The sequence below is a fragment of the Podarcis melisellensis genome (genome assembly GCF_964234715.1).
Source record: "Podarcis melisellensis genome assembly, chromosome: 9".
Lineage (NCBI taxonomy): Eukaryota > Metazoa > Chordata > Lepidosauria > Squamata > Lacertidae > Podarcis > Podarcis melisellensis.
In genome coordinates, this window is record NC_138541.1 from 10,288,746 (window position 1) to 10,309,281 (window position 20,536).

The 20,536-nt window shown below is 46.8% G+C and overlaps 1 protein-coding gene across 1 annotated transcript; it reads right to left on the bottom strand.

Annotated features, from left to right (window-relative positions):
• Nucleotides 1-5,971: 5,971 nt before the first annotated feature.
• On the bottom strand, nucleotides 5,972-20,446 carry LOC309377752 (16 kDa beta-galactoside-binding lectin-like). Its single transcript, XM_081925482.1, has 6 exons — nucleotides 20,384-20,446; nucleotides 10,559-10,731; nucleotides 9,049-9,105; nucleotides 8,882-8,961; nucleotides 7,288-7,471; nucleotides 5,972-6,139 (listed from the first exon to the last, which is right to left on the bottom strand). The coding sequence occupies exons 2-6, from the start codon at nucleotides 10,565-10,567 to the stop codon at nucleotides 5,993-5,995; spliced, it is 477 nt and encodes a 158-aa protein (XP_081781608.1). The 5' UTR covers nucleotides 10,568-10,731; nucleotides 20,384-20,446; the 3' UTR covers nucleotides 5,972-5,992.
• Nucleotides 20,447-20,536: the final 90 nt, after the last annotated feature.

Here is a 20,536-nt window from a genome sequence, read left to right on the forward strand (position 1 = left end):
AATCCGACCCTGCTGGGAACACACCTGATAAGCTCAAACAGCTGGTGCTATTTCTTTACGCCAGCCTAGTACCTCCAGAAAGGGACGCGGGTGGCACTGTGGGTTAAACCACAGAGCCTAGAAAGCGTGTTCTCCCTAACAGAGAGCACGTGTTGCGGTTGGGGCAACAAGCCACCCTGCTGTTACTGGGCAGATTTGGGATGAACCCAAGCCATTAAGTGGTTAAAATTGGGTTGCTGGGGAGTTTTGATTGTTGCCAATTTGGAGGAGGGGTCAGTGTCTTTAAATACAGGACGCCCGACGTTGGGCGTCCTCTTGGCCGTTTTGCACAATATTGCACCCTGCTATTTTCTTCAAGGCTGTTGCCCACTTTAGGGCAGATGGGGTGCATCTTTCCCCTATGGGGAACGACACCTGGCTGGATGCGATTGCCTTGGAATTCATTGTTCCACCCACAATGTTTGCTGGTACTGACAATATGGTGGGGCCCAGTCGTCAGTGATGCCCTGCTGAGGTCAGGTGCAGCTGGTTGGGAACCAATGCCTAGACAAACTACCACCGAGGAGGCCGGAAAGCATGTTAATAAGGCAGTGGAAAATAAAATACAGGTCGTTGGAAATCGAATGCATTCAAAGGTTATGTTTGTTAACATTATTGGTGTCTTACCATTTTTGCTTGTTTTATCTTAGGTTTAGCAGCTGTCCACATCTGGATGTTGGGGCACAGCATCATGCATTGGGCTGGCATCAGTGCACGGCAGTCCGGATTGGGACCGGGTCTCGGCCTTCCTCGACATGTGCAGTTGCCTTGGCTGTCCAGACAGGGAATGCGCTGGCCAGAATTCCTGCCGCTGATTCGGAGGCAGCTGCTGCTGGAAGGGCCGCCCACTGCTGTCGGGGTGCAGCTGGGTGAGAACAACCTGGTTTCCACGGACTGTTTTTCACTACGTGCTGCAATTTTGGGCGATCTGGCGATGCTGCGGGCACTGGTGCCGACAGCAAATATATTTTTTGGTCAAAGCTTTTGCAACGGCGCATTTGGAGAGGTAGTCGTTGCCCAGCTGCCACCGAAAGGGCCAGAAAACGCATCAATTCTGCATCAATTCTGCGGTCTCTAAAAAGATTTTTGAGCTGGGTGGAGATGTGATTTCCCATCCTGAGATTCTTTTTCAGGCTGAATCTTTTTCCAGAGATGATGGTGTGCACCTTTCTTTTTTAGGAAACGATGTTTGGTTGGGTGCGGTGGTGGCTAAGCTGAAGGCTTGGTTGGGTCTATGAGTGGTTTGGCGGTGAGCTGAGGGCTCCATGGCAGTTAGGCATTGGTTAAAATTGGTTGGTGGAGGGGTAAGTGCCTACCCCTCCAATGGTGGTGCGGAAAGGGAATTCCGTTAAAGGAATCCAGGGGCTTGCCATTCTTTTCGTCCTTGTCCCCGGTATCGGACTTGGGCCGTGCAAGCTCCCCAGGAACATGAGGGTGAGAAGTGAGGGTCTGATGCCCAGCTTCATTTTCTCACCCAATACTTGTTTCCCACGCTGGCTTCCGTTGGTGTCCGGAAGGCCAGCTCTGTCCCTGGGGGCAAGGACAGATAGACAGATAATGCCTAAGCAACCACTCACACTTTTTGTATTTTGAATAAAGTTGTGGCCAAAATTATGGCAAAAACCATAAACAAAATAGAGTGATGTGTGAATTTTTTTTGGGTGGCATTGTGGGACTCAACACGCAACTTGCTGATCAGAAGGTCAGCGGTTTGAATCCCCGCAACAGGGTTACCTCGGTCTAAGAATGAAAGCCAAATGGTGGAAGGGCACCGGCAGCGGGAGGCCTCATTAGCAAAAGGGCATCTCAGTTTAAGAACAGTTTCAGTTTAAGAACAGACTTCCGGAATGGATTAAGTGCGTAAACCGAGGCACCACTGTTTGTGCAAATAAACCATCTAACATAAAGACACCACAGTCTCCGCTGAGCCTCCTTGTCCAAAAGGAAACACAGACCCCCTGGATCTCACAGGGCTTGGAGATCGGGGTTGGGGGTGGGTGGGTAACAATATTTAAAGGCACCATGCAGTAGACTTTCCTACGTTGCTTTGCAGTTCATTTCATTTTGTTGTTCAGTTCATTTTGTTGTTTCTTTAAGTACTTTGTAAAAGGTTCCATTCAGCTTTAAAGTCACAGTTATCCTTGTCCCGTAGTTTGTATGTCAGTTTTGTCAATTCTGCGTAGTCCATCAGTTTTTCTTGCCATAATTATTTAGTTGGGATTTCCTGGTTCTTCCATCCTTGTGCTATTAAGACTCTTGCCACCGTTGTCGCATGCATAAAGATATTTTTCACTTTCCTTGGCAGGTCTTTTCCTACAATCCCTAACAAAAATACTTCAGGTTTTTAAACAAATGTTAGATGGAACATTTTCTCATTGTATATCATTTCCCAAAACTTTCTAATTTCATTACAGTCGAGGATGCAGACCATTTAGACCTCTTCCATTCAAGTTTCAGGCCCCAAAGTGTCTGTTTTGGGTAATGTCACAGTTCCTCATAGCATCCTCTCGCTCATGCCCACAGCTACTGTGACATTGCAGCAGGGGTCAGGGGACGGCACATGTAATGTGAAGAAGAAGAAGAGTTTGGAGTTGATATCCCGCCTTTCACTCCCTTTAAAGAGTCTCAAAGCAGCTCACATTCTCCTTTCCCTTCCTCCCCCACAACAAACACTCTGTGAGGTGAGTGGGGCTGAGAGACTTCAGAGAAGTGTGACTGGCCCAAGGTCACCCAGCAGCTGCATGTGGAGGAGCGGAGAAGCGAACCCAGTTCCCCAGATTACGAGTCTATCGCTCTTAACCACTACACCACACTGGCTCTGAATACTCTGCTTCTGAATACAGTGGTACCTCGGGTTACATACGCTTCAGGTTACATACACTTCAGGTTACAGACTCCGCTAACCTAGAAATAGTGCTTCAGGTTAAGAACTTTTCTTCAGGATAAGAACAGAAATCGTGCTCCGGTGGCATAGCGGCAGCAGGAGGCCCCATTAGCTAAAGTGGTGCTTCAGGTTAAGAACAGACATCCGGAACGAATTAAGTACTTAACCCGAGGTACCACTGTATATTTTTCTTTTTCACCTCCCAGGAAATCTTCCTTGGCAGCCTTTCCTTGTAAGTGGCTGCTTATGATTTTGTCCGTCTAGATTACTTACCTGTCCCAAATGTGCAAAGAATTACCATGATCTTGCTTCAAAACATGGAAATGTGCATCATGCCATGGAGATTGCAACCCTTTTGTGGACGGACACCTCTCCTGTACTGTTTAAATCCTGTGATTTAAACTGCCAGCCCAGGACAACCCATAAAAATAGGTACCAAACAAAAGAGGCTTTCAGATCCTTTGGACACATGCACCAGATTTTCCCCTTTTCTCCACAGCAAATGCAGGACAGCAGGATGTACCAATTTTTATAAAATACATGTGGGGAACCTCAGTCCAGAAAGCCAAATGCGGTCCCCAAGACTCCTTTGTGTGGCCCTTAATAGGTTTCCTAGCCAAACACCCCTCACTGCTCCGATTTCACATCTCCAAGTGTTGTCCACCTGCTTGTCTACAGCAGAGGTTTTCAACCTTTTTGAGTCCACAGCTCCCTTGACCAACTACGTTCTTTCTGTGGCACCGCTGTGGAGCTCAGGAGTTGTCACCCTGAAATATACTCGGAGTCAAGAATGGATTTCATGCTCTTTATTCAGCTCATAGTGGTGAGGAGGAATGGAAGTTCCCCCAGGATGTCTGCTTTATATACATTTACACAATGGGCCCCACGTGATTGGCTAATTCCGGGATTCACCTGTAGGCCAATCAGGTTGCGGATTCAGTTCCACCTGGAACTGGATTGGGTGGCTCCTGTGGACCAATGAGACTGCTGCATTCTGGATCCTATTGTTCTAGGGCCAATCAGACTGCTGCATTCTGAATCCTATTGTTCTAGGGCCAATCAGACTGCTGCATTCTGAATCCAATTGTTCTAGGGCCAATCAGACTGCTGCATTCTGAATCCTATTGTTCTAGGACCAATCAGACTGCTGCATTTTGGATCCTATTCAACTCAGTACATAACACACCCCTCGCCTGCATCTCACCCTTTTTAAAAGTGTTCCTTAAGCTTCCTCTCTCCTCTCCTTGGGAGTCCTCTGGGTTGTCGCTACAACCCCTGGTTTCTGAGCTGCCACCCCCTGCCCCAAAGTGAGGTTTGCCCCACAGGGACCTGGGAAGAGGATGCCCCCAGCCTTAGTGGCCCAACAGAGACTGGCCAAAGATGGACATAAGACCAGCACCTTATCTTGCGAGGCGACAGTGGCCGCTGCCAGGTCTGCATGGCAGAGAGGCTTCAATACAGAATACCTCTGTTCTTCTTATTGTAGTTGCAGCATATGGATTGTAATGTGTGAAGTTTATATAGTTTTCATGTACACAGGGCATTGTTTCATATTTGAATTCTTTTGTAGTTGTGCTGAAGAAGATTCCAGTGAAACAGTCAGATTATCCGGGATCACTGTCCGCTGTTATTCACCTACTACTTTGGCACCATGAACGCCTAAAAAAAGTTTTACCACTTAGCCCACAGGATAGCATCTATTCCTTTGTTTCAACCATAGACTTATTATACTTCTATGGACTTTCAAAGATTGACAGACGTGTGTTCAATTTATTTCAAAGATATTAGAGAATTTACAAGTGCACACGTTTTGTTTTTGTTACTAAATCCTGTATATTATGCAATAAGAATTACAGTGCTATCTAGTATTCTGGTCTGCGTGTTGCTTGTATTGTTTGTTGTGGCAGAAAGGCTTCAGCAACGGGCACTCGGCTCCCAGGCAGGCCTTGCACACAGCAAGCACGAAAAGGCCAGCACACTACCTGCCTCCCTTTTGTCTGTCTGTTCCCAACAGCAAGGGCTGGCGGACTAGATGGCTGGGCTCCCTCTCCCACTTGCTTGCTCACCCCAAAGCCGCCTCGGCTCCTGGCAACCCCCAGGCCAGCCCCAGAGGCAACCATTCGCCTGGGGAGCTTGCAGCCAGGGCTACTGCTGCAACAACCGGCCGTGCAAGCCTTCGGGAGGCCTAGACATGAGAGGGCATCAAGGAGGCAGAGAAGGAAAGAAGGACAGAGGCCAGTGTTGCCCATGGCACCCCAACCCATCATTCAAGGCACCCCAGGGTGCCACAACACACTGGTTGAAAACCACCGGTCTAGAGTCTAGACCAGCCTTTCTTAACCTTGGCTTAACTCCCATCACCCTTGACCACTGGTTCTGCTAGCTAGGGGTGATGGGATTTCCAGCCCAACAACAGCCAGGGACCAGAGGTTGAGAGAGACCAGTCTAGAGAGAGAAGTGAGTGGGGGTTTTGAGTGTGCCTAGGGGATGTGGGTGGCACTGTGGGTTAAACCTCAGAGCCTAGGGCTTGCCGATCAGAAGGTTGGCGGTTCGAATCCCCACAACAGGGTGAGCTCCCGTTGCTCAGTCCCTGCTCCTGCCAACCTAGCAGTTCAAAAGCACCTCAAAGTGCAAATAGATAAATAGGTAACACTCTGGTGGGAAGGTAAACGGCATTTCTGTGCGCTGCTCTGGTTCGCCAGAAGCGGCTTAGTCATGCTGGCCACATGACCAGGAAGCTGTACACTGGCTCCCTCGGCCAATAAAGCGAGATGAGCGCCGCAACCCCAGAGTCAGCCACAACTGGACCTAATGGTCAGGGGTCCCTTTACCTAGAAAATACCCTATTGTTCAAAGGCAATATTTATATTTGTTGCCCCACCCACTTTTGCCTCTGGCTCCACCCACCATGGTCATGTGGGTCACAGAAGGCTCTCCAGCAGGGAATGAGGCTCCTGGACTCAAAAGTATTCCCCCTCACTGTTACAAACTAAAACCTTGCAGGGAGTTTTTGAAGAACGGTTGAGTTTATTCAGAGTTGTTGCCGGACTACAGGGACGCAGGGCGAAATTAGAGAAATTTGAGGGCTCTGATTCTGAAGTCTCCTTCCACCTTGATGTAGCTGATGGTCTTCAGGCCCAGCCGGTTGGGAAAGGTGAACTCGTGACCTTCTGCCAGCTTCACCTTGATCTCCGCAGAAAGAAAAATGAAGGAAAGCTGGAAGAAGCAGGAGGAGGAGTCATGAGAAAACCAGTACACCAAACACTTTACATGCCCTGAAAGGAATGGCAACTACTGCATAGACATTGGGCATTCAGCATTTCCATTTCCTTTCTGAGGCTGCTTCTACCCAAGTGCTTTACATTTCAGTTGAGTCTGAGACACTTCAGAGCCCAAGGACCAGAGTTGCCTACCATGGGTAGGCAAACTAAGGCCCAGGGGGCCAGATCCGGCCCAATTACCAGTACTTTTTTTTTTCCAGGGCCTCCTCCAAGCTTGGAGTGGAGCTGGTACAGAATGCAGGGCTAGAGATAAGAATCACAGGAGGGAAAGAACCTGTGTGCAGAAAACTAGCTTCTCAGGGAAGGCCAGGCTAGAATACTTATATGCTAGTTATCTATAGGCAAAGGTGAGCTGGCCTGTGCATGCGCGCGCGCGCGCGCGCACACACACACACACACACACACACACATAAAGCACAGAAGCCTTATTCAGTCAAGCCAGTCTTCAATCACCTGCATTCCAGTTCTACACATATAAATTGAATTTTTTGAAAGGAGGAAGGTCCTCCTTCCACACCCTCTAAGGCAGGCAGCCCCAAACTCGACCCTCCAGATGTTTTGGGACTACAATTCCCATCATCCCTGACCACTGGTCCTGTTAGCTAGGGATGATGGGAGTTGTAGTCTCAAAACATCTGGAGGGCTGAGTTTGGGGGTGCCTGCTCTAAGGAAAAGATTCCAGATGTTCAGGTATTGCTCCCATGCCTGACCATTGGCCATACTGGCTGGGGTCGATAGGAGTACACTAGTAGTAGTAGTAGTAATAATAATAATTTATTTATACCCCACTCGTCTGGCTGGGCTTCCCCAGCCACTCAGGGCAGCTTTCAACAAAATATTAAAATACAGTAATGCATCAAACGTTAAAAGCTTCCCTAAAGAGGGCTGCCTTCAGATGTCTTCTAAAAGTCTGGTAGTTGTTGTTACCCTTTGACATCTGGTGGGAGGGCGTTCCACAGGGCGGGTGCCACCACCGAGAAGGCCCTTGCATGAACGCTGCAGGCCACTGCTGTCCTCTGCAGAGTAGCCACTCCCCTGGAGCCATTTGCACACAGATCTTTGATAAGACTGTCGTACCCTCACCTGAACTTTGGCACCTTGTTCGAAAGGGAAATCGGTGATTCTCTGTTCTTTCCCCCAGACGCTGTCCTGCAAGGAGTTGCACACGATGGTGTTCAAAATGGTGTTCTCGTCCGTCTGGTAGTCGAAGCGGGCGTTGAAGTGAAGAACGAGGTTGTCGCGATCTCGGCCCAGATGCACAACAAAACTTGAAGAGGATGGAAGTTATGGAAAACAAGAGGGTGGAGGTTAAGGCTTCCTGGACTTCTGTATCAACAAACAATAACTATGCAGCCCCTCTCCTGGGCATCTTGCCTGTATTGCCAAACAGTGAGAGCATTTAGTGCCGTATTTGGGCTTCATGAGAACGGTAGCTTTAAAAAGAAATAGAAATAAAGCCTGGTTCTGGCGCTCAGGGTTGCAAGAGAATCACACAGAAATTAGCAACCTAGAGCAGCATACAGTGGTACCTCGGGTTAAGAACTTAATTTGTTCCGGAGATCCGTTCTTAACCTGAAACTGTTCTTAACCTGGAGCACCACTTTAGCTAATGGGGCCTCCTGCTGCCACCGCAGCACGATTTCTGTTCTTATCCTGAAGCAAAGTTCTTAACCTGAAGCACTATTTCTGGGTTAGCGGAGTCTGTAACCTGAAGTGTATGTAGGCCAAGGTACCACTGTATAGACCAGAGTTTCCCAAACTTGGGTCTCCAGCTGTTTTTGGACTACAGTTATCACTCATGGATCCTGCTAGCTAGGGATGATGGGAGTTCAAAAACAGCTGGAGACCCAAATTTTGGAAACCCTGATATAGACTGTTGGGGTGGCAGAACAGACCCCCAAATCTCCTTCCTTCCCCCATGGCTCTTAAGTGCCTGAACTCAGTGGTACCCCAACATTTCTCCTCCCCTCAGGGGTCACTTGAGAATCACCACAGGTCAACATAGAGAACTTAGTGATTTTTTTTTCTGTGTGTTGTAATGTGCTGCAACAGGTGCTGTAGGATTTTGAATTGCGTTTTTGCTGACAGGCTGAGGGCCACCTGAACGAAGCTCACAGATCAGAGTTTGGAGAGCCCTGTCGTGCAACAGGAGTCACAAAGTGTGCAATATAGGATTCTCCACACTCCATCCTAGCACTGTGGGTTAAACCACAGAGCCTAGGTCTTGCCGATCAGAAGGTCGGCGGTTTGAATCCCTGCAATGGGTTGAGTTCCCATTGTTTGGTCCCTGCTCCTGCCAACCTAGCAGTTCAAAAGCACGTCAAAGTGCAAGTAGATAAATAGGTACCGCTCTGGCAGGAAGTTAAACAGCGTTTCCGTGCGCTGCTCTGGTTCGCCAGAAGCGGCTTAGTCATGCTGGCCACATGACCCGGAAGCTGTATGCCAGCTCCCTTGGCCAGTAAAGCGAGATGAGCGCCGCAACCCCAGAGTCGGGCATGACTGGACCTAATGGTCAGGGGTCCCTTTACCTTTACCTATTATACAAACTAACTGAAGCCATGTTGATATGAACAGCTTGGGGGGGCAAGCAGGTGAGATAGCAACTTCTCTGTACTCCAAAGCAGTAATATGAATGCACCACAAGAGTCTCAAGTTGCTTTCCTCCTTCTCGACTTACTCTTTGGCATCTGACGAGATCCTCCCTTTCACTTGGACAGTGTCTCCGTGCATAAGGACAAAATCTGTCGCAACCAGCCCCTAGGGAAGAGGGAAACACGTCTTCAGCTGCGATGGTGGAATGGTGAGATTTAGGAGGGAAAGGGGCAAGAAAGTGAAGGCTCTTACATTCATTGGCTTGGCGTGAAAACGGGTCCATGGATCAATGAGGGCACTCCCTAATACCTATGGGACAGGATAAGAGGAAGGAGTCACCAATGGATCAATAGGCAGAAGCACAGAGAGTTTCATTTGCTACAGACAGTGTTGGGAATCCAAGGCTTGCCATATCTTTAAGACTAGCAGCTTGCTAGTCCCACAAAGCAAGCAATTACTTTTCCCTCCTGCCATGTTATTCCCAGTAGAAACCTCCAATTAAAAGTGCTGCTTCCACTAACTCTTATAGGGAAGCCTAAAGACGCTGTAAACAAACCACAGAGTTATTTTTTGCATACTCACTCAAACACATGAATGAATGGATTTCATTATTTCGGTCACAGACCAGTTCCAGCCCACATACAATATCAAGGGAATCATCAAACACGATGGGGATACATTTGAATTTGCAATGAGGTATATCAGGGACGGACGCAGGTGGCGCTGTGGGTTAAAGCCTCAGCGCCTAGGACTTGCCGATCGAATGGTCGGCGGTTCGAATCCTTGCGGCGGGGTGCGCTCCCGCTGCTCGGTCCAAGCGCCTGCCAACCTAGCAGTTCGAAAGCACCTCCGGGTGCAAGTAGATAAATAGGGACCGCTTACCAGCGGGAAGGTAAACGGCGTTTCCGTGTGCGGCTCTGGCTCGCCAGAGCAGCGATGTCACGCTGGCCACGTGACCCGGAAGTGTCTCCGGACAGCGCTGGCCCCTGGCCTCTTAAGTGAGATGGGCGCACAACCCCAGAGTCTGTCAAGACTGGCCCGTACAGGCAGGGGTACCTTTACCTTTACCTTTATATCAGGGACAATACAGATATAGCAACAGTTAAAAATAATATAAATTAAAACTAACATATAACCTAAAATTATCCTTTAAAACCTTATTATAATAGCATGGCTTGTTCCCTAAGTTTCATGGCAATTGCACAGAATTTGGCTACCCTTAACGTGATCTCAGGGTCCTTGTCCAGGGATTTTAGACATTGAAGTTCAGATTCATTTGGAGATTTTTCTCAAGCACATGTTTCCAAGCCCTCTTCAAATCTTGCCTTTTCTGTGAAGCCTCAATGTCCACTCCTTCTAGAAAGACTTTTTGAGTATGCTGAACTGCATCGGCATACATCCGCCTCCTAAATTAAACTTATCTTTCCCACAGGTAGACGTTTGATTGTAAGCTCTGCAGGGCAGAGACCAGTCCCCCCCTTTATGCTAGAAAGCACAACTGTCTGGATAGCACACCACCATCATCATCAACAACAGAGGACAGCCCTACTAACGATGCACCAATAATAGATTTTCAAGAACCCCAAAGCAAGAGAAAAAGATAGAAGTCAGACATGCAAAACGTGCTTGTTTCATAGCTGATACACCGCTTCCCAAAGAGACATATTGATGCTTATAAGTTTCTGGCCTTGTTTAGGTCCTGCTGCATGTAAAACAATCTCAGTACCAATAATCTAAGAGCAACAATAAAGAGGACTCTCACAGGATCCATGATGCAATCTCGCTCGGGTTCAGCAATGCCTTCTCCCTTCCAATCTCAGTTCTGTGCCTCAGCAAAAGAAGTACCTTGCAAAAAGAAAGTGCCCCCTTGTGTCTTTAAGTAGCTGGGGGAAAATGCAACACATGACAAAAAGGGTCTGCTGTGACTGGAGCTCTCTAGAAATGCGAGGAGGAGGAAAATTAGGGTCAACAAGCAACACAGCTGGCCTGCTTTGAATGCAGGAGAACAGTGATTACACTGGGGAACAATTTTTTTGTTGCATTGACACCTGCAGTTGTTCTAACCTAATTTCGATGTGCTGATTCTGAAATCTGAAGTTGGTTTTGTTCTGTAAGCTCTAGGTTTTTTTGCAATTCATGTTTTTCACCTTTCACCATAATCTTTGTTTTTCATAATGCAATAATTCAATATTTTATTAAACACATAGCCAAAGTAGTACCATATGAGTATAAATGTACCGTATTTTTCCCTCTATAACACGCAGATTTTTTCTCCTAAAAAGGAAGGGGAAATGTCTGTGCGTGTTATAGAGCGAATGTGTGGTCCCTGGAGCCAAATGGCAAAAAAAAAATCAGGCAAAAATCAAATCGCGTGTCTCGGAGAAGGGAAACCTGAAAAGAGGAAGCGGCTGCTTTCCTGCATTCTGCCTCAGGGTCTTACTGCCCACCCGCCTCTGTTTCCTTGCTGTGTTTGCTCAAATGGAACAAAGAGCAGGGAAAGCCCCTCCCCTCCAGGCAAGCAGAGGGGAAAGCAGAGTGCTGCTGAAAACATACAGGAGGGAGAGAGAGGGAGAGCGAGAGAGCGCGCGAGCTGGCTGGCTTGGGTGGGTAGGTGAGGGAAAACTTTTGCCTTCCTTTCCTCCCTCCTGTTATACCCCTCTCCTGCATTCTTAGCCAGCTGCTTCTCTGCACACCCCTCTCGTGCTCCTTGTCCGTTCTGTGTTTTTCCTTCCCTCCCCACTTAAAATGTGGTTAAAAAGCATGGACCCACAGGGATCCTCAGGATCTTTCCATTGGGTCACCCCAAATTCACCATCAGATCACATAGCATGTCCATGGCTACAGCCTGCCCCCCCCAAATCACACACCCACTGTTGCCTGGGGCTGCAATGGTGCAAAAACGTGGTTACAAAGCATGGATCCACAGGGATTCTCAGGATTTTTGCATTGGGTCACCCCAAATTCACCATCAGATCACATGTCTGTGGCTACAGCATGAAGCACAAAAATGATACATCCACTGTTTCATTCAGAATGTTTTTTCCCTTGTTTTCCTCCTCTAAAAACGATGTGCGTGTTATGGTCAGGTGCGTGTTATAGAGCGAAAAATACGGGTAAGTGACTTATATAGCATTAAACATGACATGTATAGCATTGAAAATGACATGTATATCTATGCACAGTTGGAGGTATGCAAAAAAAATGTATTCCCTCGGGATACACAGTATACTGGGGAACAAAAAAAATTCCATTTTCTTTTGCACGAGATTTTTCAACTGTTCTTACCTGTTCTTTTAATGCTGATTTCAAATCTGAAATTGATTTTCGTGTACATGCTATAGACATATTTTTGTCTACTTGAAGAAGCCATGGTCCGATCTGAAAAATACAAATATTTTGGTTAAAAAACTGTAAAAATAAAGAAAAATTAAGTTTGCAATACAATAATTACCATGTGGTTAGGGTCGATCAATGTGTCAGTGTGCACTTATCCTCAGTGTAAATATAACATATCAGCAAAAATTGAAAAAAAAGGATAACTATAGCAGGTACACAAAAATCAATTTCAGATTTGAAATCAGCATTGAAAGAACATATAAGAACAGTTGAAAAATCTCATGCAAAGGAAAATGAAAAAAAAAAAAATGTTCCCCAGTGGCTGGTGCTATGTCTTCCTGCTGTCCTTCATTCACCTGGTACCCTCCAGATGCTTTGGTGGCCGCAACTCCCATCAGGATTAGCCCTCACCTGTGCAGGTTGGGGTGATGATAGCTGAAGTTCAAAACATCTGGAGAGGACATCCTTGCCCCCACTTTTGCTCCAAGAAACCCAGGATGGCGTACATGGTTTCCTCTCATTCACATCACAACATTAGGCCAGCAGGCAACTGAGCCAATGGAAAAGGAGGAGTTAGAGCAGGGTCTCCCAAACCTGGGCCTCCAGCTGTTTTGGGAAACACCCTGTTAAAACACTTTTATTGGTCTACAGTGTGGTAGGGCTGGAGCAGGGGTCAGCAAACTTTTTCAGCAGGGGGCCGGTCCACTGTCCCTCAGACCTTGTGGGGGGCCGGACTATATTTTGAAGGGGGAAAAATATGAACGAATTCCTATGCCCCACAAATAACCCAGAGATGCATTTTAAATAAAAGCACACATTCTACTTATGTAAAAACACACTGTGTCAGAGCTGCCCGAGGTCCCAGCTCACAAAGGACCAACGCCAGTTCGTTACTATTTACAAATGTCTTTATTGCAGTTCAGTTTCGATTTCAAAGCCGCGGCGCGCAGCCCTACGTCTCAAACTCTAGACCGCTGAAGCTCCGTCTGAATCTCCTCCCCCCAGACACCAGTTTAAGACTCTAGCCTTGCTCCACCTCTTCCTTTGCTCTTTCCTCCTCTGGGTCCGCCTGTCCGCTGGGGTCTCGCTCCTTCTACACTCTTCTGACGCTGATTCCCCTGAGTCTTCCCCCTCCCTCCGGCGGGCTTTAGGACCTGGTTCCCAATCCGTGTTTCCTGCTGTGCCGCGCGCCTGCACATTCGAACTTGGCGCGCACGCCCAGCCGGCAACCTTCCTCCTGACCGTTACACTGCTCCTGTCACTGCTTTCCCCTTCGGGGGGGCTAGCTGAAACTGACTTCCCCTCCGTTCCCTCACTCTGCGATGGAGGCGTGGCCAGCTCTGACTCATCTTCTCTCCCTGCTGGGGGAGATGCTGGCCCTGATCCATGGGACCCTTCCCCCCCACTACGCTCTGGTGGGGAAGCTGGTCCTGATCTCCAGCTACTGCTTTGGGAGTCCCCGCTGGCCTCTTGTTTCTGGTGCGTCCCCCCTGGCACTCCCCTTGCCCTGGCCATCGGCGCCCCCTTCTGGGAATCTTCTGATTCACTGGAGAAGCTCATGGAATCTCTCGGGTCACTGTCATACTCCCCTACGCTTCCCTCAGATTCTTCCCCTTCGCTCTCCATTCCCTCTCTCCCCTGTGCCTCTGCTCCTGAGCCCCTGACACACTGATTCCAGGACCGTCCGTGGGCCAGATTTAGAAGGCAATTGGGCCGGATCTGGCCCCCGGGCCTTAACCTACCCATGGGCTGGAAAATAAAGACAGGATTTTGGCTGAGTCCTAGGGAATTTGAACCCAGAACTCACCTGTCCCAGCCTGACGTGACTCTAACCACTACACCACATTGGCTTCCTTTGAACAAATACAGTCTTACCTCTTGTTACATTTGCTTCAGGTTAAATCTTTTCAGGTTGCGTCCCGTGGCGACCCGGAAGTACCTCAAAGGGTTACTTCCGGGTTTCGCTGCTCGCGCATGTGCAGAGGCGCAAAATGACGTCACACGGATGTGTGGAAGTGGCAAATTGTGACCCACGCATGCGCAGACGTTGGTTGCGTTATGCTCATGTTGCGAACGGGGCTCCAGAACGGATCCCATTTGCAGCCAGAGGTACCACTGTATATTGTGGCATAATATTTTATAACTATAAAGATCATAAATATAAACATTTCTATATATACAGATTTTTTTGGGGGGGAATATTGGGTTGCATCTAATGTTAGTCCAATGCTGGGGGGGGGGGTGCGCATTGTAATTAATCGACATTGTTGACAGGTCCATTAATTTCTCCTCCTAGTTGGAGACAAACTCTTTACGTAGGCCCAGTGCAAGAGGCAGCAGCAAAAAAAAGTGTCAGCAGGAATCTTGCAGCAATGTGAATCGGCTTGAAAGGCATCTTCAAAGACATGCAGAGACCATTAAAAACCCCTCTGCCCTAGTGGGGTGCTGTTGCATCAGCTGTTGCAGATTCTGGAGCTGCCAGTTTTTCCAATCAGGTTCTGCGGCTGTGCCTTTAACAGAAGCTGTTAAATGCAGCAACCGGGAGGTCAAAATTGCTTATCTCTCTGCTGTGGAAACCTTCGCCTACTCATTCATATAGTTCAAGGCACGTCTCCTAAGAGTAGAGTCACAAGTGTCCTTGCCCGATAAACATTTGTTTGTGATTTTGTTGCTTGCATATGCATTCACAAAGTGACTACCTGTCCCAATTCGGCAAAGGAGAAAATCATTCCTATGCTCTTCCCTCAAAGATGGTCAGGTGAATTATTCCTTTAGATTAGCCTTTTCGGGAACAGAAACCTCCTCTGCACAACTTTGGTTACCTATACAGTGGTACCTCAGGTTAAGTACTTAATTCGTTCCAGAGGTCCGTACTTAACCTGAAACTTCTTAACCTGAAGCACCACTTTAGCTAATGGGGCCTCCCGCTGCCGCCGCGCTGCTGGAGCACAATTTCTGTTCTCATCCTGAAGCAAAATTCTTAACCTGAAGCACTATTTCTGGGTTAGAGGAGTCTGTAACCTGAAACGTATGTAACCTGAAGCGTATGTAACCCAAGGTACCACTGTAATGTTCTACTGAAACAGGGACAGATGCAAATCAGACTCAAGACCTGTGTCTTTGTATTTTTAGCTGTAAGCTGTCTGAAGAAAAGGCAGGATTGAAATAATATTATGGTTATTATGATTATATATATATCAATAAAAGCTCTGCAGAGTTCTGCAGAACTTCCTTTTATTTTTTGGGATCTAATTGTACAGACCAAATCCCTTCTGTTTATTCATTTAAATGTTTGCCCCTGTTATTAATTGTGTGAGCAGCTGAAGGGAATGAAGAGACGCTCACGGCAGAATCAAGACCCCTGTTTCCATCTGAGCCTGGTGGCATCACATCAGGCGGCTGGTTGTCACTTTGAATCTTTTCATTGATATAATTTCTCGATTTTGCAAGCTGTGCTGTCAAGGAAAGGAGCTGGCGTGTTAATGCAGCTTGTTGGAAATGTGGAGCATCAAAGGATGTTATTTGGCTGCCGTCTTAACTGTACTTAAGAGGAAATAAGAATCACTGAAACCAGGGGAGGATTTACTTTCAGGAAAGACTGAGAATAAGTGGATGCTGTCAGACAGGTAAAGAGTATTAGCATGAGGCCTGATAGCAGCAGAGGCATACTGTGTAAGCATTAACTTTTGTGTAAGCAAAGAGATCACCTTGCCAACAAAGGTATAGTTGAAGCCATGGTTTTCCCAGTAGTGATGTATGGAAGTGAGAGCTGGACCATCAAGAAGGCTGATCGCCGAAGAATTGATGCTGGAGGAGACTCTTGAGAGTCCCATGGACTACAAGAAGATCAAACCGATCCATTCTGAAGGAAATCAGCCCTGAGTGCTCACTGGAAGGAAAGATCTTGAAGCTGAGGCTCCAATACTTTGGCCACCTCATGAGAAGGGAAGATTCCCCGTTACAGACCCTGATGTTGGGAAAGATGGAGGGCACAAGGAGAAGGGGGCGACAGAGGACAAGATGGTGGGACAGTGTTTTTGAAGCTACCAGCATGAGTTTGATCAAACTGCGGGAGGCAGTGGAAGACAGGAGTGCCTGGCGTGCTCTGGTCCATGGGATCATGAAGAGTCGGACACAACTAAATGATTAAACAACAACAACAAGCTATTGTTTTCTGATTTATTGGCCAAGTGGCCCCAGAGCAGGGTCATTGAAAAATCGCTGGACAGGGTCTGCTGCCAAGTGTGGTGTTATATGCTTATAGCATTAGAGGAAATAATGGAGAGTCAAAATGCATTCCTATCTGTAAGCTGGCTATGCCCAGCCATTATAATATGCTAGATATGCAGGTATCAGAACCAGGTCCTTTTTTGTGGTGGCCCCAGGAATTAGGTTTGATGAGGCCCTAAGCTACTGAAGGTAATGGGGCCCTTTCTATGTCCAGCTGTCCTTTGTCAACAACAAATTGTCACTGTTTTTTGTATTGAATATATGCTATATGGTAATTTATGGACCTAACAGGTGTCTAAAGCCATTTGCAGATGCAGAATGTCGGCACCCTATATATAGAAATGAGCAAACCAGTGATATTTTAGGGAGCAGGCTAGCAGGCAGGGCCCATGACTTACATCATAGGAGCCTACACAACACAAAACACTGTTGCTGTATGTAGGTTTTATTTTATTTGTTTTTTATCTTATATTTTAGAAATGTACATCCAGTTTCTTTTTCCTTTAAATTTTTTTGGGTTCCCCAAGAGAGTGGGGCCCTAAGCTATAGCTTGTTTAGCTTATACGTAAATCTGGCTGAAATATACTCAGAGTCGAGAGTGGATTTCATGCTCTTTATTCGGCTCATAGTGGTGAGGAGGAATGAAAGTTTCCCCAAAGTATCTGCTTTATATACATTATTTACACAATGGGCTGCACGTGATTGGCTAATTCTAGAATTCTCCTGTAGGCCAATCAGGTTGTGGATTCACTTCCATCTGGAACTGGATTGGATGGCTCCTGCAGACCAATCGTACTGCTGCATTGTTCTAGGACCAATCAGACTGCTGCATTTTGGATCCTATTGTTCTAGGACCAATCAGACTGCTGCATTTTGGATCCTATTGTTCTAGGACCAATCAGACTACTGCATTTTGGATCTTATTCAACTCAGTACATAACACCGGCACTGTGTGGCCCCATGCCTTTCTTATTCCCTCCCCAAAGACCTGTGCATCACCCTCTTTATGCTGCCTTTTAAGACGACCTTGAAGACTTGATTCCGGTCTCTGTTTGACTGATGTGCCAATACTTGCGTTTATCTGCACCTGTTCAGTAGGTGGGGCTATTTAGTAAATTGTTGATGTGATTTTATGGAAAATCTTTGTGAACTGCCTTGAGAAGGCTACACCATGGAAATATTTTTAACAGATGGAACCCCCATGTTGAGAGGCAATATACCTCTCAATGACAAATGTCACAAAGCAAACAACATGTCCCAACTGACGGTGATGCGATTTTATTTGCTCCTTTTTATCTGTTTTATTGAGATCTCTTCGCTTTAATTCCTTTTATTGTGCCTTGGTACCACTCTGTGATGAAAGGCAGATTATAAATATTTTAAATAAACAGAAATAACTAGGTAAACCTTGGTGTGGGACAGCAAAGCACGTCTTATTGTCTTCTGCAGCAGTCAAACACAATCACCAGCCCCCAAAGGTACTAAAAATATTCTCCCTCTTTATAGCAGCGGCAGGGAATCCTCCAGATTTTGTGGTCTCCAAATGCCATCAACCCCAGCAGGCATGGCCAATGGCCAAGGAAGATGGGAGCCGTAGTCTAGCAATATCTGGAGGGTTATAGGTTCCCCATCAGTGCCATAAATCATTGTTACCTTCTGTCTCCATTCATTTCATAGAATTGTAGAGTTGGAAGAGACCATGCTGTATTGTTTTTAACATTCGATTGGAAGCCGCCCAGAGCGGCTGGGGAAACTCAGCCAGATGGGCGAGGTATAAATAATAAAGTATTATTATTATTATTATTATTATTATTATTATTATTATTATTATGCGGGTCAATGCAGGAAACTTTTGCCCAAAATGGGACTCGAATCCAGGACCCTAAAATTAAGAGTCTCGCACTCTACCAGCTAAGCTATCCCAGCTAACACCTTTTCCCCAAGTATCTGTTTTCCATCCATTTCCCTTTTCCTCTCTGCTCCAATTCATCTCAAATTTTCCCAGTTACTCAGTGATCAGTCGTTATTCTCAGATGCTGGCCGATACCTTTGGATTCTTTTGAGAGGCCTCAGACATGGAACCGCACTGTTGTCGCAATTCATGACTGTCAATACTGCTAAAATGATTATTATTTTATTTTTCCAAAGCCTGATAGGAGGGAGAGAGATCCTAGGGAGCAGAGACTCACATATTTCTTAATAAGTTCTGTCGGTTATGATTATTCTGATCATGAACATTTTATTTTCTCTAGGTCCTGCTGGGGAGGGGAATTGACTTGGAGATAAGCCCAGAGAGATTCAGAAATCAGCCAGCCTGAGGGATGTGCGTGTTGTCTGGCCAAAAGCTTATGCTGTGTCTAAAGGGCAGTCTAACTGAGTTGACAAGGCAGAGAAGCTAACTTAGAGTCAGAGTTAGGGGGGGTGCAACTGGTTTTGTCGCACTGGGCGCAGAGCCTGGGGGTGTGTGTGTTAGGATATAGTTCCTTTCCACCTTAAAAGGGTACAGGCATGACTGTTGTGTGTCACATGCCTGTTTACTTCCAGCACAGATCTGCTGGGAACTTCCGTTTGTAGATAGCTTTTGTATTGCTGCTGTTTTGCTGGAGACGAAGGGAAGCAGACATGTTTTCCTTTGTTCCTGAACTATGCTGAATAAAATGCCTGTAAATACTGCTGCACCATAAAGAAGGCTGATCGCCGAAGAATTGATGCTTCTGAATTCTGGTGCTGGAGGAGACTCTTGAGAGTCCCATGGACTGCAAGAAGATCAAACCTATCCATTCTTAAGGAAATCAGCCCTGAGTGCTCACTGGAAGGACAGATCCTGAAGCTGAGGCTCCAATACTTTGGCCACCTCATGAGAAGAGAAGACTCCCTGGAAAAGACCCTGATGTTGGGAAAGATGGAGGGCACAAGGAGAAGGGGATGACAGGGGACGAGATGTTTGGATAGTGTTCTCGAAGCTACCAGCAGGAGTTTGACCAAACTGCGGGAGGCAGTGGAAGACAGGAGTGCCTGGCATGCTCTGGTCCAGGGGGTCACGAAGAGTCGGACACGACTAAAAGACTAAACAACAACAACAACAAATATTGCTTACACATGTCTCTGTCCGCATCTTCTGCTGCAAAGAGTTCTTATCTCTGCTGGTTGGCATGCTCAGAGTCTCTAAAGATCTCTGAGGCTTGTGTCACAGTTTTGATGCTGTTCTGAGAACCGGAGTATCGCCCGGCTGCCAGCCGGTGGCTGGAGCCAGCTGGGCGCCTGCCAATTGCCCCCCGACTCCCAACAGCATCCCAACAGGGGGGACACCACAACTATGACATAGAATGGGAGGCAAGAGGCAGGGAGAGCACCAAACTTTGTCATCGCTCAGGGTGCCACTGAAATTTGAGACCCCAAGGTCTGCGGCTGGCTAGCTGCATATAGAGCTGAGAATTGCAGGGCAAGGTTTATCTGTCCCCACATGCAATGTGGGAATTGGTAGGAGATTGGCAGCTATCATTAAAGGAGAAGCTTTCTAGGCTGGTCACACTACATTACAACAGCAGCCCTAGGTCAACATTTTGGACAACAACTCCCATCAGCTGCAGACAGCATGTTCTAAACATCTGGAGGCCCCCAGGTTGTCCTACAATAGCAAGATCAGTGGTCAGGGATGATGGGAACTGTAGTCTGAAAACAGCGGGAGACCCAAGACAGATATGAAAAAATAAATTGAAGGAACCACAGAAAGAGAGGGAAGGAAGTCAAATTGTTAAATGGATTGTAAAATTAATGAAATGTATAAATTTGAAAAGTGTTTTTTTAAAAAATACCTCTTGCTTTAGCTGAGATTCCTGCATTTCAGGGGTTCAACTAGATGACCCTTCAGGTCCCTTTGAATTCTACAATTCTACTATTTTATTATTGTCTGGATGGAGGGCAGAGAGGACTGCCTGAGTGCAGGTAGAAACTAGCCTACTGTACTAAGGTAAAATTCACATTTGTAGCTCCGCCCACTTTTGCCTCTGGCCCCGCCTACCACCAGCAGGAGGTCTTTGGAAGGTTGCTCAGCATGCGTTCCACAGTCGGAAAAAGGCTCTCCTTTTTTTTAAAAAAAAATAATTTTTTATTAAGATTTTCCAAATTAAAACAAATTAAATCCAATTTATAAACTTTTTCCAATAACCAGGAC

Excerpts from the sequence above, each read along its gene's own strand:
- LOC309377752 (XM_081925482.1), bottom strand. Across the intron at positions 8,962-9,048 it reads TTCACGCCAAGCCAATGAAT|GGGCTGGTTGCGACAGATTT; the intron begins GTAAGAGCCTTC and ends CCTCTTCCCTAG. Across the intron at positions 7,472-8,881 it reads ATCTCGTCAGATGCCAAAGA|TTTTGTTGTGCATCTGGGCC; the intron begins GTAAGTCGAGAA and ends ATCCTCTTCAAG.